A 16,249-nucleotide genomic window follows, 5' to 3' on the forward strand; every position below is an offset into this window, starting at 1 on the left:
GGGGCTTGAGCACCCTCAGGGAAAATTAGAAGCCAGCTTGGGGATCTGTGAAAAATTTTAAATCAAAACGGGGGTCCCCGGGTTGCTAAAGTTTGAGAACCGCTGGTCTAGAGGAAGCTTGAGTCTAACCAGCTACACATATAAAGTGGCCAAATGACAGTATACATAGGTGTGTGTAGAGTTTGATTTTAGCAATCACTAACAATGAACAAGAGCATTTCTCCTCTACCAAGGTCACCATAAAAAGGAAAAGTCTTCTCCCTCCTGTCCACTTTTTGAGTAGGAGTCCTTAAAAAAACCTCTCTCTCTTGATTGCACCAGCCATTCAAGTATGCTATTCTCATACTAAAAGAGTGTCCCTTATTTTGATCAATAGGGCAGGAACATGACACAAAGTAGTTGTCTTCATTGCTACCATCTAGTTAATCTCAGACAGGGCAGAGCAACTAGGGACCTTCCTCTATTTGACAAAGGAAGTCATTCTTAACTCAGATTGTGTGCTCATAATGGCTGTGTAGGATCAGGTAATCAGATACCATAATATTAAGAGAACAAAGGGGAATGCATACATTTGCAGGAAAAAAAGCAAGACTTGGCCAATAGATGGCTAGAAACCTCAAGTTTTATTTTGCTTTCATAACCATAGCATTTAGTCAGATGTGCTTTGAAGTCATTATTGTGAAACATCTTTCCAAACAGATTTTGCCCCTTTAAACGGTCCCAGAGTTAGTTTGCTAATATATTTCTTCATCCACAGAACATCCATCCACTCAAAATAACACAAAAATAAAAATGCCAAAGACAGGGAGAAAAGTACATATAGAGCAATTACACAAAAGATGACAGTCTGTGGGAGAACTCTTAAACGTTTCTGTGCTTGTTGCTTATAATCAACTTATGAAAAAAATATGAATCTGACAGGATGGATTGTAGGTTTCTTAGAATTTCACATTTCTCATTTTCAAATTACCCAAAAGAAGGGGACAAAAGGTGTGACAGGGGAATTGGGTTTAAATGTGACAATGTTTCCCCAGAGGCTTCCTTAGCCATCCCTCTTCTCATTGCCTTTATATTTCACTCTGCTGCTTTTCTGGAACAAAGTGAGTTACTGCCACTTATAGCCCATTACAGCAGCTATGGAGACTCCATCAGATCTCAATGAACTGCACACTAGATGTGGGATAGGATACAACTGCATTGTTAAATGCAAAGCCAGTTATGCTTGGTGCAGCTGATAGGTGGTGGCACTGCCTTTTAAACAGGTTACTGTTTACTCATCCAAGTTTACCCTCCAAAATTTCAGTATGGTAGCCCTTCTATTTGACTGCTATTTTATTTAATACTTTTATTACAGAACCATTCAGAGGCCCTAATCAGGATTTGGGTCCCATTGTACATACATACAGTCCCTATTTTGATCATTGCTTTCCTATATTCCTATTTCCTCCTGAATGTCCCAGCTCAGGAGAGGAGAGAATACCTGCAAGGACACCACTGGAAACTCAGAAGAGCAATGATGTCCAGCTATCCAGGAATAACTTAGAAATACTGTCCTTATAGACTATTTATAATGGCAGCACAATGAGTAAGCTATTTTTCAAACTGGTTCATTAAAAAAAGTGGGCTAAAAGAGTTCCATTAGTCCTGGGATGTAAACATACCATCTGCAAAGGGCAGAGATTCGAAGTGGGAAAGTAAAAAGGAGGATGCATGTCAAACAAAGTTGAACATATTACCACTGTGTTACCGTAACACATTTCCAAGCCCCCTTTCTAAATGTTGGTATTAAAAAGTACAACATGTTCTGGAAGGGCAGCTTTCTGACCCATCATTTTGCAGAAGGGCTCCCCAAAAATGGCTCAACACCCTTCCTACCCTCTGATAGTTGGGAGCTGTGCCCCCATTGTACAGTGAATCTATGGTATTTTCTTTCCCCAGTAGTTTTGCTTTACAGGGGCTTGCCAGCTAAGATCCATGATAGAGAACAATTGGGAAAAAGCTGTGAACAAGTTAGAGATTGATCTCCATCCATCCTGTCAGTTTCATTACAGTGAGAATATACACTAAATAAATGAAAACATCCACAGCACAAAATGATTTGTAATTTATTTGAAGGCAATTGATACAAACGTCATTTGTGTAAGGCCAAGGGAACCTGCTTTTCACATACTCTCAAGAAAGGATTTGCTTTCATAGCTGCATTTAAAAATAAAAGCCATGCAGCACTGTTAGACTTCCCCATACCTTTTCAGATGTTTATCAGTTGATCTCTTGGAAAGCTGTTCCTATTCCTGCTCCACCATGATACACTAGACAAAAAGCCACTGAAGACTGGATGTGCAGCCAGGGGGCACCCTTTCAAGATACAGATGTTTGAATATCAAACAATTAAAGTTAAAACAGCCAATTTGGTTTCCTCTCTATTGTTTGATTTTCTTTCTTTTTTTTTTTTTTTAAACCCACCATCTCTCTCTGCATTATCCTGGGCTGCTGCAACTGTTGCAGCACCTAACCTTCTTGCTAGCAGGGCAATTGATCCCTTTTCTCCAGAGTAAACCAGAAGTTTTTTTTTCTGGACAGCACGGTCCTCTCAGAGATCCAGCACCTTATTTCTGCAGTGTGCCCAACCCTTCCCAATCTGGGGATGTGGGAGCACAAAATCTGCTGCTGAATCTAGGTCTCACGCATGGCAGCACCATTCACTGCCAGTGCTCCTCTGAACCAGCTCATCAGCCAAGCTTTTGATTCTGAAATAAAGTATGTGCCTAACATAACACATTACATAAATCAGGTGTTCATCTGTTGTTGAACAGCCTTCCTGGGAAGCATTGCTGGTCTGCGAACACCTCCAAGCTTCTGTTGCCCTCTGTTTGCAGGTCCATATCTGAAACACGTGGCTCCCTGGAGTTAGATATGCCAGAGTCTATACTGTTAGTCCTGATACCCTGCTTGTTGCTAGAGTCCCACTGTTGAAAGTCTCCTGACTGCTTGCATCCATCTTCACTTGGCTGTTCCAGAAGAGCTTGGTATGCTGGGTCTGAAAGGGGAAATGTACGCGGTTCCCAAGGTTGTACACTCTGTGGGGGACGGGGACAGGGGTGGGGGGAAGGATTGGTACAGAAAACCCAGAGTTAGCCAGTAGTAGGACATGACAATATTCATTCCACCCTAAATCCCCAAAGAGACCTCACGCTTCAATTTAAACCTCAAGCTCTTCTCTCTGGAACAGGGTGCTGAAGTAATGGAGACAGTTTTGATGAGCAACAGAAGTTATGCAGCATAGAACTGTGGTACGTGAACTTGCATTTATATTCTTAGTCCCAGCTAATCATTCTTCTGTTGGGATCAAGACTACTACCCTACTGGCTCCTTACCTCCCTGATCTTTGAGGAAGTTCTTCCACAACCCCAGTGACTTCAAAAGACATTTAAAAAGTGAAGTTAGTACCTGTACTCAGAACAGGTCTGGCGCAGAAAGCAGCAATGAGATTCTCAAATGCCTAATCTGGAAGGATCATCTCTACGGGTGAGAGGGGAGTTCAGTCCCTATGATACACTCAGTCAGAGACACCAACTCCATGGGTGCTCCAGCCCTGGAGCACCCCAGGGAAAAAAAAATAGTGGGTGCTCAGCTCCTACCGGCTACAGCTGTTTCCCACCACTGCCAAACAGCTGATGAGGGCAGCGCAGCCACCAAACAGCTGTTTGGAGGCATGGAAAGGGATTTGGGGGAGGGTAGAGAGCAGGAGAGTGGGTGAGGGCCTCAGGGAAGGGGTGGAGTGGGGGCGGTAAGAGGTGGAGTGAGGGTGAGCCCTGGGGGAGTGGGCAGAGCAAGGATAGGGCTTTGGAGCAAGTGGAGAAAGGGCAAGAAGAGACAGAGCAAATGCAGGGACTTGGGGGAAGGGGCGGAGTGGGGCAAAGTGGGGGCTAAGCACCCCCAGGGAAAAGGAAAAGTCGGCACCTGTGCACTCAGTCCTTGATCTTTCTACAGAAACTGCTAACAAGGGTGGAGAATCGATGAAGTGGCTTGTGGGGAGGATATTTGCCCAATGAGAATGGGCTGCAGGGCCAATCATTTCACAAAAGCCACTTAATTTTGTCAAACAGGACAAGTCACTTAGCTTTCAGTCACTATGATGTAGAATGGATTTAAACTGGTGGCTTAGAGTGGGATAGCTCTTTATTCCATTCCCAATCCCTTGACCAACATAACTCTGGAGACACTTAAACTGAGCCAATTCAGTGACAGTGGATCACAAACTAACTCTGATCTTGTGTGTTAAAAAACATCTTAATTTAGCACTAAGTTTAGGTTTATTTTAGGTAGCAGAACATGCAGACTGCTGTGTTACAAAGGGACATATGTACTGGAGTATGCTTCAACACTCACATTTATATGAGTATATATATATAATGTTAGTGTGATGTCACAAATTTAGTGGGACTTCACTGTAGGATCAGGAAGTGATGCTCTGTTTCAAATACAAAGCTTTACAATCTCCAAAGAAATTCTGTGAAGTTCACACAAAACCAAATTCTAGTACCAGCAGTGTAAAGAAGTGGGGCAGATCTGTGGCTAACCATGCTCATCCCTGTGACTCCCAAAATCATGTCACTCTGATTGCTACCACTTTGGAGTAGTTTCTTCATAGAGGTCCTCCTGTTTGTTTTTTGGTCTACGTTCAAATATGTCTTTTAAACTGAAAATAACTTTAAAGTTTTCCAATATTGTTGTAGCCATGTTGGTCTCACCATATGAGAGAGAGAAGGTAGATGAGGTAATACCTTTTACTGGACAACTGTCTGTTGCTTGAAAGAGACAAGCTTTCAGACTCCACAGGCCTGAAGAAGAGCTCACTGGAGCTCAAAAGTTTCTCTTTCAAGTTGGTCCAATAAAAGATATTACACCTCACCCACTTGTCTCTCTCAAGAACTTTTAAAGCAGTTGTGAAGAATTCTCATTCTCAGTGAGTTCAAGATGCCACAAAAGTTTCGTGCTCTCAGCCCTGAATATACGTAAGCACAGTGGAAAGGCAGGGAAGAGGGCTTTACAGGAATGTGTCATCTGGAAACTTGTGTGTTTTGAGCTGCTCCCCTCACTTAGTGTTTCAGTATTTTGCCAGTTTAACAATAAAGATGCATCTGGAGTAATAAATGTCCCTCACCTGTATTACTGCATTTAATATTTCTGGGGAGAATCTGGTGTCCTCAGTGCAGGACAGCGGCACTCTAGTCCTGTTCTTTATAGAGAGGGGTTGCAGAATGTTATAAGGCTCAGGGCTGTGAGATCGCATAGAAGGGTGCATATAGAGAATGTCATTAAGGCAATTAAATCCAGGATCTGGAGATGCTGGCTGAGGTGTCCATCGACCATCTGTTTTGTTGGAGGACCTAAACAAAAACAACAAAGTTATTTAAGGACCAATGTTGACACAACAACAAATGGATATAAACTGGCCATCAATAAGTTTTGGCTTGAAATCAGACAAAAGTTTCTAACCAGCAGAGGAACAAAGTTCTGAAACAGCCTACCTAAAGGAGTAGTGGGGGCAAAAAACCTAACTTTTGTTTTAAGAGTAAGTTTGCTTCTTTTATGGAGGGGATGGAATGATTGGCTAAATGGCATATGGCCTATCAATGACTGCTATTAGCAAATATCTCCAATGGCTAGAGATGGGTCAGTAGAGTGGGAGGGCTCTGAGTTACTAAAGAGAATTCTTTCCTAGATGAGTCTTGCCCACATGCTCTGGGTCTAACTGATCACCATATCTGGGGTCATAGAATCATAGAATATCAGGGTTGGAAGGGACCTCAGGAGGTCATCTAGTCCAACCTGCTGCTCAAAGCAGGACCAATCCCCAACTAAATCATCCCAGCCAGGATTTTGTCAAGCCTGACCTTAAAAACTTCCAAGGAAGGAGATTCCACCACCTCCCTAGGTAACGCATTCCAGCGCTTGACCACCCTCCTAGTGAAAAAGTTTTTCCTACTATCCAACCTAAACCTTCCCCACTGCAACTTGAGACCATTACTCCTCGTTCTGTCATCTGCTACCACTGAAAACAGTCTAGATCCATGCTCTTTGGAACCCCCTTTCAGGTAGTTGAAATCAGCTATCAAATCCTCCCTCATTCTTCTTCCGCAGACTAAAAAAATCCCAGTTCCCTCAGCCTCTCCTCATAAGTCATGTGTTCCAATCCCCTAATCATTTTTGTTGCCCTCCGCTGGACGTTTTCCAATTTTTTCACATCCTTCTTGTAGTGTGGGGCCCAAAACTGGACACAATACTCCAGATGAGGCCTCACCAATGTCGAATAAAGGGGAACGATCATGTCCCTCGATCTGCTGGCAATGCCCCTACTTATACAGCCCAAAATGCCATTGGCCTTCTTCAGTGTCAAGGGCACACTGTTGACTCATATCCAGCTTCTCGTCCACTGTAACCCCTAGGTCCTTTTCTGCAGAACTGCTGCCTAGCCATTCAGTCCCTAGTCTGTAGTGGTGCATGGGATTCTTCCATCCTAAGTGCAGGACTCTGCACTTGTCCTTGTTGAACCTCATCAGATTTCTTTTGGCTCAATCCTCTAATTTGTCTAGGTCCCTCTCTATCCTATCCCTACCCTCCAGCGTATCTACCTCTCCTCCCAGTTTAGTGTCCTCTGCAAACTTGCTGAGGGTGCAATCCATGCCGTCCTCCAGATCATTAATGAAGATATTGAACAAAACCGGCCCGAGGACCGACCCTTGGGGCACTCCACTTGATACCGGCTGCCAACTAGACATGGAGCCATTGATCACTACACGTTGAGCCCGACAATCTAGTCAGCTTTCTGTGACAAAGCTCTGTCCTTGCCTCCGTGGGTCCCACGTTTCCTGGCGGATTTCGCTAGCCTCAGGGGCTCACTGTGACCCTCCATGTAACCCTTCTTTCTCTAGAGACAAGGGTCACAGTCTACTGAGCCATTTTCATCATAAGCCAGCAAGGGAGGTGAGGAGAAGTTATCCTTCTTTGCACAGTCTCTGATGTCTCCCAGTCTCAGTGATTAATCAGGGGGCAAAGGTGATGGTGGGGGGGAGCCCAGGCCCACCCTCTACTCTGGGCTCCAGCCCAGGGGCCCTAATAGTATCAGCTATGGTAGCTGACCTTTTAGAAACATGACATGTACAATTCCCTGGGCTACTTCCCCCCACAGCAGCCCTCACTTCCTCACGCTCCACTTCACCCTTACCTCAGGGCCTGATATGGTGTGTACTACTCAGCCTCTCCAACAGCGCAACTTCCTCCCACAGCTCCTGACATGCCCACCCACCTGACTGACTGGGAGGCTTTTAACTAGTTTCAGCCAGCCCCTGATTGGCTTCAGGTGTCCCAATCAACCTAGCATTCTCCCTGCCCTCTGGAAAGTTCTTAATTGGCCCCAGGTGTCTTAATTGACCTGGAGCAGCTTCCATTTCACTTAACCTGGTACCAGGGATTTGTTTAGCCTGGAGCTAATAGATCTATCTCCCACTACTTTTCTATAGCCATCTGGCCTTGCCCCATCACACCACCTTATAGTCCATTCATCCAGCCCATATTTCTTTTACTTGCTGGCAAGAATACTGTGAGAGACCGTGTCAAAAGCTTTGCTAAAATCAAGGAATAACACGTCCACTGCTTTCCCCTCATCCACAGAACCAGTTATCTCATCACAGAAGGGAATTAGATTAGTCAGGCATGACTTGCCCTTGGTGAATCCACGCTGACTGTTCCTGATCATTTCCCTCTCCTCTAAGTACTTCAGAATTGATTCCTTCAGGACCTGCTCCATGATTTTTCCAGGGACTGAAATGAGGCTGACTGGCCTGTAGTTCCCCGGATCCTCCTCCTTCCCTTTTTTTAAGGGTCAGGAAGGAATTTTCCCCCCAGGTCAGATTGAGGTTTTTTCACCTTCCTCTGCAGCATAGAATCATAGAAGATTAGGGTTGGAAGAGAGCTCAGGAGGTCATCTAGTCAATCCCCTGCTCAAAGCAGGACCAACACCAACTAAATCATCCCATCCAGGGCTTTGTCAAGCTGGGCCTTAAAAACCTCTATGGATGGAGATTCCACCACCTTTCTAGGTAACCCATTCCAGTGCTTCACCACCCTGGCATTAGAAAACCATACTGGCATTAGAAAAGGTTCAGAAAAGGGCAACTAAAATGATTACGGATTTGGAACGGGTCCCATATGAGGAGAGCGTAAAGAGGCTAGGACTTTTCAGGTTGGAAAAGAGGAGACATGATAGAGGTATATAAAATAATGAGTGGTTTGGAGAAAGTAAGTAAGGAAAAGTTATTTACTTGTTCACAAAATATAAGAACTAGGGGCCACCAAATGAAATTAATGGGTAGCAGGTTTAAAACAAATAAAAGGAAGTAGTTCTTCACTCAGCACACAGTCAACCTGTGGAACTCCTTGCCTGAGAGGTTGTGAAGGCTAGAACTATATCAGGGTTTAAAAGAGAACTGGATAAATTCATGGATAAGTCCATTAATGGCTATTAGTCAGGATGGGTAAGGAATGGTGTCCCTAGCCTCTGTTTATCAGAGGGTGGAGATGAATGGCAGGAGAGAGATCACCCGATCATTACCTGTTAGGTTGACTCCCTCTGGGGCACCTGGCATTGGCCACTGTCGGTAGGCAGGACACTGGGCTGGATGGACCTTTGGTCTGACCCAGTATGGCCATTCTTATGTTCTTACCCTCCTTGTGAAATAAATAGTGTTTCCTAATACCTAACCTAGACCTTCCCCACTGCAACTTGAGACCATGGCTCCTTGTTCTATCATCTGCCATCACTGAGAACAGCCTAGCGCCATCCTCTTTGGAACCCCTCTTCAGGTAGTTGAAGGCTGCTATCAAATCCCCCCTCACTCCTCTTTTCTGCAGACTAAACAAGCCCAATTCCCTCAGCCTCTCCGCATAAGTCAAGTGCCCCAGACCCCTGAACATTTTCATTGCCCTCTGCTGGACTCTTTCCAATTTGTCCACATCCTTTCTGCAGTGGGGGAGGGGTGGTGGAACTGGATGCAATACTCCAGATGTGGCTTCACCAGTGCCAAATAGAGGGGAATAATCACTTCCCGCAATCTGCTGGCAATGTTCCTACTAAGGCAGTCCAATATGCTGTTAGCCTTCTTGGTAACAAGGGCACACTGTTACCTCATATCCAGCTTCTTGTCCACTGTAATCCCCAGGTCCTTTTCTGCAGAATTGCCGCTTAGCCAGTCGGGCCCCAGCCTGTAGCAGTGCATGGGATTCTTCTGTCCTAAGTGCAGGACTCTGCACTTGTCCTTGTTCTGAACCTCATCAGTTATCTTTTGGCCCAATCCTCCAATTTGTCTAGGTCACTCTGGACCCTATCCCTACCCTTCAGCGTATCTACCTCTCCCCTCAGTTTAGCGTCATCCGCGAACTTGCTGAGGGTGCAATTCATCCCATCATCGAGATCATTAATGAAGATGCTGAACAAAACCGGCCCCAGGACCGACCGCTGGGGCACTCTGCTTGATACTGGCTGCCAACTAGACATGGAGCCGTTGATCACTACCTGTTGAGCCCGTCAATCTAGCCAACTTTCTATTCACCTTATAGTCCATTCATCCAATCCATACTTTAACTTGCTGGCAAGAATTCTGTGGGAGACTGTATCAAAATCTTTGCTAAAGTCAAGGTATATCATGTCCACTGCTTTCCCCATATCCACAGAGCCAGTTATCTCACCATAGGAGGCAATCATGTTGGTCTGGCATGACTTGCCCTTGTTGAATCTACGTTGACTGTTCCTGATCACCTTCCTCTCCTCCAAGTTCTTCAAAATAGATTTCTTGAGGACCTGCTCCATGATTTTTCTGGGGACCGAGGTGAGGCTGATCGGTCTGTAGTTCCCTTGATTCTCCTTCTTCCCTTTTTGAAAGATGGGCACTACATTAGCCTTTTTCCAATCTCCGGAATCTCCCCCAATCACCACAAGTTTTCAAAGATAATGGCCAATGGCTCTGCAATCACATCAGCCAACTCCCTCGGATACATTGCATCCAGCCCCATGGACTTGTGCACGTCCAGCTTTTCTAAATAGTCCTTGACCTGTTCTTTCATCACTGAGGGATGCTCACCTCCTCCCCATACCGTGCTGCCCAGTAGAGCAGTCTGGGAGCTGACCCGGTCTGTGAATACTGAGGCGAAAGAAGCATCGAGTACTTCAGCTTTTTCCACATCACCTGTCACTAGGTTGCCTCCTTCATTCAGTAAGGGTCCCACACTTACCCTGACCTCCTTTTTGTTGCTAACATATCTATAGAAACCCTTCTTGTTACTCTTCACATCCCTTGCTAGCTGCAACTCCAATTGTGCTTTGGCCTCAACAAGACTTCTTTAAAATAAAGCCAGCTCTCCTGGACTCCTTTCCCACTCATATTAGCCTCCCAGGGGATCCTGCCCATCAGTTCCCTGAGTCTGCTTTTCTGAAGTCCAGGGTCTATAGTCTGCTGTTCTCCTTTCTTCCTTTTGTCAGGATCCTGAACTTGACCATCTCATGATCACTGCTGCCCAGGTTGCCACCACATCTACTTCCCTTACTTCTTCCGTTTGAGAGCAGCAGGTCAAGAGGAACACGGCCCCTAGTTGGTTCTGGTTGTCCTCAACGTTCTCCAAAACCTTCCTGGATTGTCTGTGCACTGCTGTATTGCTCTCCCAGCAGATGTCAGGGTGATTGAAGTCCCCCATAAGAACCAGGGCTTGTGATCTGGAAACTTCTGTTCATTGTCTGAAGAAAGCCTTGTCTACCTCATCCTCCTGGTCTGGTGGTCTGTAGCAGATGCCCACCACGACATCACCCTTGTTGCTCTCACCTCTAAACTTAACCCAAAGACTCAACAGGCTTTTCTCCAGTTTCATACTGGAGCTCTGAGCAATCATACTGCTCTCTTACATACAGTGCAACTCCTCCACCAGGTCACTTCCTGATTCAAACTAGAGTAAGTGGCGGATTCTCTATAACTTGAAATCTTTAAATCAAGATTTAAGAACTTCAGTAACTCAGCCAGAGGTTATAAGCCTATTACAAGAGTGGGTGGGTGAGGTTCTGTGGCCTGCGATGTGCAGCAGGTCAGACTAGATGATCATGATGGTCACTTCTGGTCTTAAAGTCTATGAGACACAGGAACATAACTACATACTAACATGGAACTCAAATAAAAATAAGCCACCGCATACTGCACATGTGAGCCACAAAACTGAGAGAAGTTTGGAATTAATCATTGTATACCTCCTTTATTCAAGCAGCTGGTCATGGTCTCCAGCAATTAGTGCTTTGCCCCTGAATTGCAGCTTCTCCCCCATTGTCTGCTACAACAATAGCTCACAATTTTGCTTGGGCAATTTCTGCCAATTTTGGTGGTGGTGAATTTTAAGATTAAGAAAGTATTTGCTAGCTGCTTTTTCTCATGATGAGACTTTGGGGAATCTGAGATAAAACAGTATAAACCATCTACTACTAAGTACAGAGGCAAACAGATTGCTGTAATTGGAAGTTATACTGAAGAGTCCTGCCTCCTGTTTCTGACTGCACACACACATTTTTTTATTTGAAATCCTTTCACCTCCTCCTCAGGGCCTGACATATGTTCATTGTACCCCCCTCCCCCACCACTCCAGGTTTCCAAATTTCTCTTCTCCTTTCCAGCATGTTATGACCTGCTGTCTAACCAAGGAGAGCTGGAAGAAATTCCCATGTTTACAATCTGTCAACTCCACTCCTAGGTAAGCTAAAGGGATGTAATTTGAAAAAAGGACATGGAGTTTGCACTAACTTATTAGTTCCTAGCATGAGACATGAGGGCCCAAGCTTAGTATGAAACTAATTTCTCATGTGACATGATAACATGCTGTGTCACTACTCTGATGAGCTGGCCCTATCCTATATACATTTCATCAACACTTTGCTTGTCAGCACAGCAGACTGGTTACATGAACCACGTCATCAGCAGCCAAGGATTTCTTTGCTCACAACGACCATAGTTTCACAAAGTATAAGGCCAGAACGGACAGTGATATAAAGAAATCAGATTAGATGATATCTCTGGTCATTACATTTCATTCAAATACTTCTATAGAGTTCATTCACTCCTTAGAAGACTGAACTGTTGTGCCACTGGCAGAGACCAGGAGAGTTTTAGGTACCACCAATGCCTGAGGCCCCAACAATGGCAGGAAATTGATTAAATGAGATCTGCCCAGATCTTCCCAGCAATTGATGCATGCCCCATGCTGCAGAGGAATGTGAAAAATCCCAACGCCCCTGTCAATCTGACCCTGAGGGGAAATTCCTTCCTGACTCCAAATCTGGCAATTAGTTAGAACGTGTGAGCAAGACACCAGCAGGCATTTAAAATGAATTCTCTGTATCACCTAAGAACTGGTTCACCCTGCCTGGTGTCCCAGCTCCAATTGTGGCCTATGTCTGATGCTTCTGAAGAAGGTAAAAAACCAAACAGAATATATCTAATTATGCACTGGGGAAAAAATTCCTTCCTGATCCCTGCAGGTGATCAGCTGATGCACAGACACACAAAATTTGATTATAGTCATTGTCTTAATGCAGAGCTGCAATGAGTATGTTCGGAGCAATGCAGACAATCCTGTTTTCCCCATGATGCATGAAGGAAGGGGATGAATGGGGGACTGATAAGAGTCTTAGATTCCAAGGCCAGAAGAGACCACCAATCTGACACAACAACTTCCTCTCCCTCTGCATCCCCATCCTCCCGGGCCATAGAATTTCTCCCAGACCTGCATTAAAGCACATATTTTAGAAAGGTATTTGATTTCCACCTTACAGACTCCAAGCGTTGGGAATTCCACCATATCACCTGGTAAGCTGTTCCAATGTTTAATCACCCTCATTGCTAGGAAATTATATCTTATTACAAGGTTGAATTTGTCCAACTTCAACTTCCAGCCACGGGCTCTTGTTATACCTTTGTCAGCAAGGTTGAAAAATGCCCCACTATAAGACCTCTTGTCCACATGTAAGTGCCTAAAGCCCTAGAGACAGTGATCAAGTCATCTCTCCATCTTCTTTTCAATAAGCTGAGACTCCTTACTTTCCAGCTTCCTGATTATTTTTGTGGCCCTTCTTTGAACTCTCTGCTGCATTTCCACTTCCTTCTTGAAGTGTGGACACCAGAACTGGATTCTATATGGTAGTAGCAGTCTTACCAATGCAGTGTAGAGCGGCAAGGTCACTTTTCTACTGTCCCCTTTTTATACATCCAAGGACTGCAGTCGGTCTTTTTGCCACAGCATTGGACTGAAAGGTCATGGTAAGGTGATAATCTACGACAGTGGCTCCCAACCTTTCCAGACTGCTGTATGCCTTTCAGGAGTCTGATTTGTCTTGCATACTCCCACGTTTCACCTCACTTAAAAACTACTTGCTTACAAAATCAGACACAAAAATACAAAAAAGTGTCACAGCACACTATTTCAGAAAAATTGCTATCATTTTTACCATTTAATTATAAAATCAATTGGAATATAAATATTGTAGTTACATTTCAACGTATAGTATATACAGCACTATAAACAAGTCGTATGAAATTTTAGTTTATACTGACTTCACTAATGTTTTTTATGTAGTCTGTTGTAAAACTAGGCAAATATCTATATGAGCTGATGTTCCCCTGGAAGACTGCTGCGTACCCCCAGGAGTACAAGTACCCTTGGTTGAGAACCACTGATCTGTGATGACCCCATAGTCCTTCTCTGAGTCATGACAGAGTTTCCCATCCTGTAGATATAACCGGCATTCTTTGTTCTCAGATGCATTACCTTGTATTTGACTTATTAAAATGCATTTTGTATGAATGTTACTGGTGATCCTTATCACCCGGTAACAGTCACCTGTCCTCCTCATTAACACTCTTAGTCATCTGATAACTTTATCAAAAATTTAAGTTTGTCTAGATAGTTGATAAAAATATTAAATAGCATTGGACCAAGAACCAATGCCTGGGGACCCCTTCTAGAAACAGTCTTGACCATTGATATCTCCAGTTAACAACTACATTTTGAGATCCATCAGTTGAGCCAGTTTTTAATCCATCTAATGTGTAAAGTGTGCCCTGTTAATTCCACATAATGCAAGTTTTTTTTAAAAATCAACATGTTGTGGTATTACGTCAAATACCTTGGAACCGTGACCTCTGTATTCACACCCTACATGCTGTTATATAATCTTTGTACAAAATATGACTTGTGACATACCATTTGAAAACTAATAACTCACTGGTCAATAATATCATGGTGAAATGTATGTGGCAATATTATACGTAAAATTATTAAATCCCACTGCATGATGTTCTTAGGTTATGTTCAAACTACACAGCCCAACCTAGACGGAAGTATCCTGAACCAAGAAATGTTCCGTTTACCTCAATTTACATAAAAGTAGTAAACAGGGTCCTTGAGACAGTAGGGAGAGGAGATGGCAGGAGACAAAGAAAACTGCATTTCAGCAAACATAAGTGAGAACAAAGAACATGGAACCTCCCTCTTCACCAGACTCCATGTCACCTTCTTCACTCTTTGAATAAATATTGCTTTGAGGTGTAACCCTGAGAAGAATCCTCTTCCAAGGTTAACTGGACTACAAAAGAAAGGGGCAGAAAAAAAGACAGTTACCTTTTCCGTAACTGGTGTTCTTCGAGATGTGTTGCTCATGTCCATTCCATATTAGGTGTGTGCTCGCCACATGCATTGGTGCCAGAAGTTTTTCGCTCAGTAGTATCCGTAGGGGACCTGCTCTGGCGCCCTCTGGAGTGGCGCCCGCATGGCACAGTATAAGGGGCACCGCCAGCTCCCCTCACCCTCAGTTCCTTCTTGCTGGAAACTCCGACAGTGGGGGGAGGAGGGCGGGTCATGGAATGGACATAATCAACACATCTCGAAGAACACCAGTTACGGAAAAGGTAACTGTCTTTTCTTCTTTGAATGCTTGCTCATGTCCATTCCATATTAGGTGACTCCAAAGCAATACCCCTGGAGGTGGGCAGGAGTTCACGGATGTGTAGATTGCAACACAGCTCTGCCGAACCCAGCGTCGTCCATGCCCTGCTAAGTGATGGCATAATGGGCCGTGAACGTGTGGACAGAGGACCACGTTGCGGCTCTAGAGATGTCCTGGATAGGGATGTGCGCCAGGAAGGCTGCTGAAGATGCCTGCACTTTAGTCGAGTGGATTCTGACAATGGGCGGCAGCAGAACCCCACCAGGTCACAACAGGTCCTTATGCATGAGATAATCCAATTGGAAATCCTCTGCGATGACACCAGAAGGCCCTTCTCATCCTATCCGTTGTAGTGATGAAAAGCTGAATTGATTAACAGAAAGGCTTGGTACATTCTAAGTAAAAAGCCAAGGACCTTTGGACATCCAGCCTATGAAGACGCCTCTCTTCACTAGTCTTCTGTGGTTTGGGACAGAACACTGGGAGGAAATAGTCCTGGTTCATATTGAAGGAGGACACCACCTTCGGCAGGAAGGCTGGGTCGGGCCGCAGCTGAACCTTGTCTTCGTAGAAGACTGTACTGCGGTTCTGAGGTCAAGGCTTTAATTTCAGAGACCCGTCTTGCCAACATCACCACCACCAGGAACGCGACCTTCCATGACAGATGGGACAAGGAACAGGAACCCAGCGGCTCAAAGGGCAGGCCTGTGAGCCTAGAGAGGACCAAGTTAAGATCCTATTGTGGGACAGAAGTCCATACCTGTGGGAAGAGTCTCTCTCAAGCCCTCAAGAATCTGAGAGTCATGTCATGGGAAAACTCCATCTCTCCTTGGATCAGCGGGTGAAAACCAGAGATGGCCATGAGATGCACTCTAACAGAAGAGTGTGCCAGGCCCTGGTTTCTCAAATGAAGCAGGTAGTCTAGGACAGCCTGTATGGAAGATTGCAAAGGAGAGATGCCACGCTTGGAGGCCCAGTGGAAAAACTTCGTCCACTTGGTCAGGTAAGTCAGTCTAGTTGAGGGCTTCCTACTTCCCAGGAAGACCTGTTGGACCTCCTCTGAACAGGTCTGCTCCTCTGGCTTCAGTCATGCAGAATCCACGCCGAGAGGTGGAGGGACCAGAGGCTGGGGGTGTAAGAGCCGACCGTGATCCTGTGACAGAAGATCCAGTGGGTTGGGCGGGGCCAGGGAGGGGCTGCTGACAGGTTCATGAGTGT

General features: G+C 44.9%; 1 protein-coding gene across 8 annotated transcripts in view; it reads right to left on the reverse strand.

Moving 5' to 3' along the window:
• Positions 1 to 606: 606 nt before the first annotated feature.
• The window catches only part of LOC125631098 (KAT8 regulatory NSL complex subunit 1), a 139,930-nt gene continuing 124,287 nt past the window's right edge, over positions 607 to 16,249 (reverse strand). For 6 of the 8 annotated variants that reach the window (XM_048837288.2, XM_048837287.2, XM_075126092.1 and 3 more), the window contains 2 exons: positions 5,165 to 5,390; positions 607 to 3,077 (listed from right to left, as the gene is read on the reverse strand). In XM_048837288.2, coding sequence (XP_048693245.1) covers positions 2,796 to 3,077; positions 5,165 to 5,390 — 508 coding nt within the window. In that variant the 3' untranslated portion in view covers positions 607 to 2,795. Of the gene's footprint in view, positions 3,078 to 5,164; positions 5,391 to 14,246; positions 14,672 to 16,249 lie in introns of those variants that run through there. The other 2 variants (XM_075126091.1, XM_048837284.2) reach the window with 2 other exon arrangements.

This window comes from Caretta caretta, chromosome 2 (assembly GCF_965140235.1).
Source record: "Caretta caretta isolate rCarCar2 chromosome 2, rCarCar1.hap1, whole genome shotgun sequence".
In the NCBI taxonomy this organism is placed as follows: Eukaryota; Metazoa; Chordata; order Testudines; family Cheloniidae; genus Caretta; species Caretta caretta.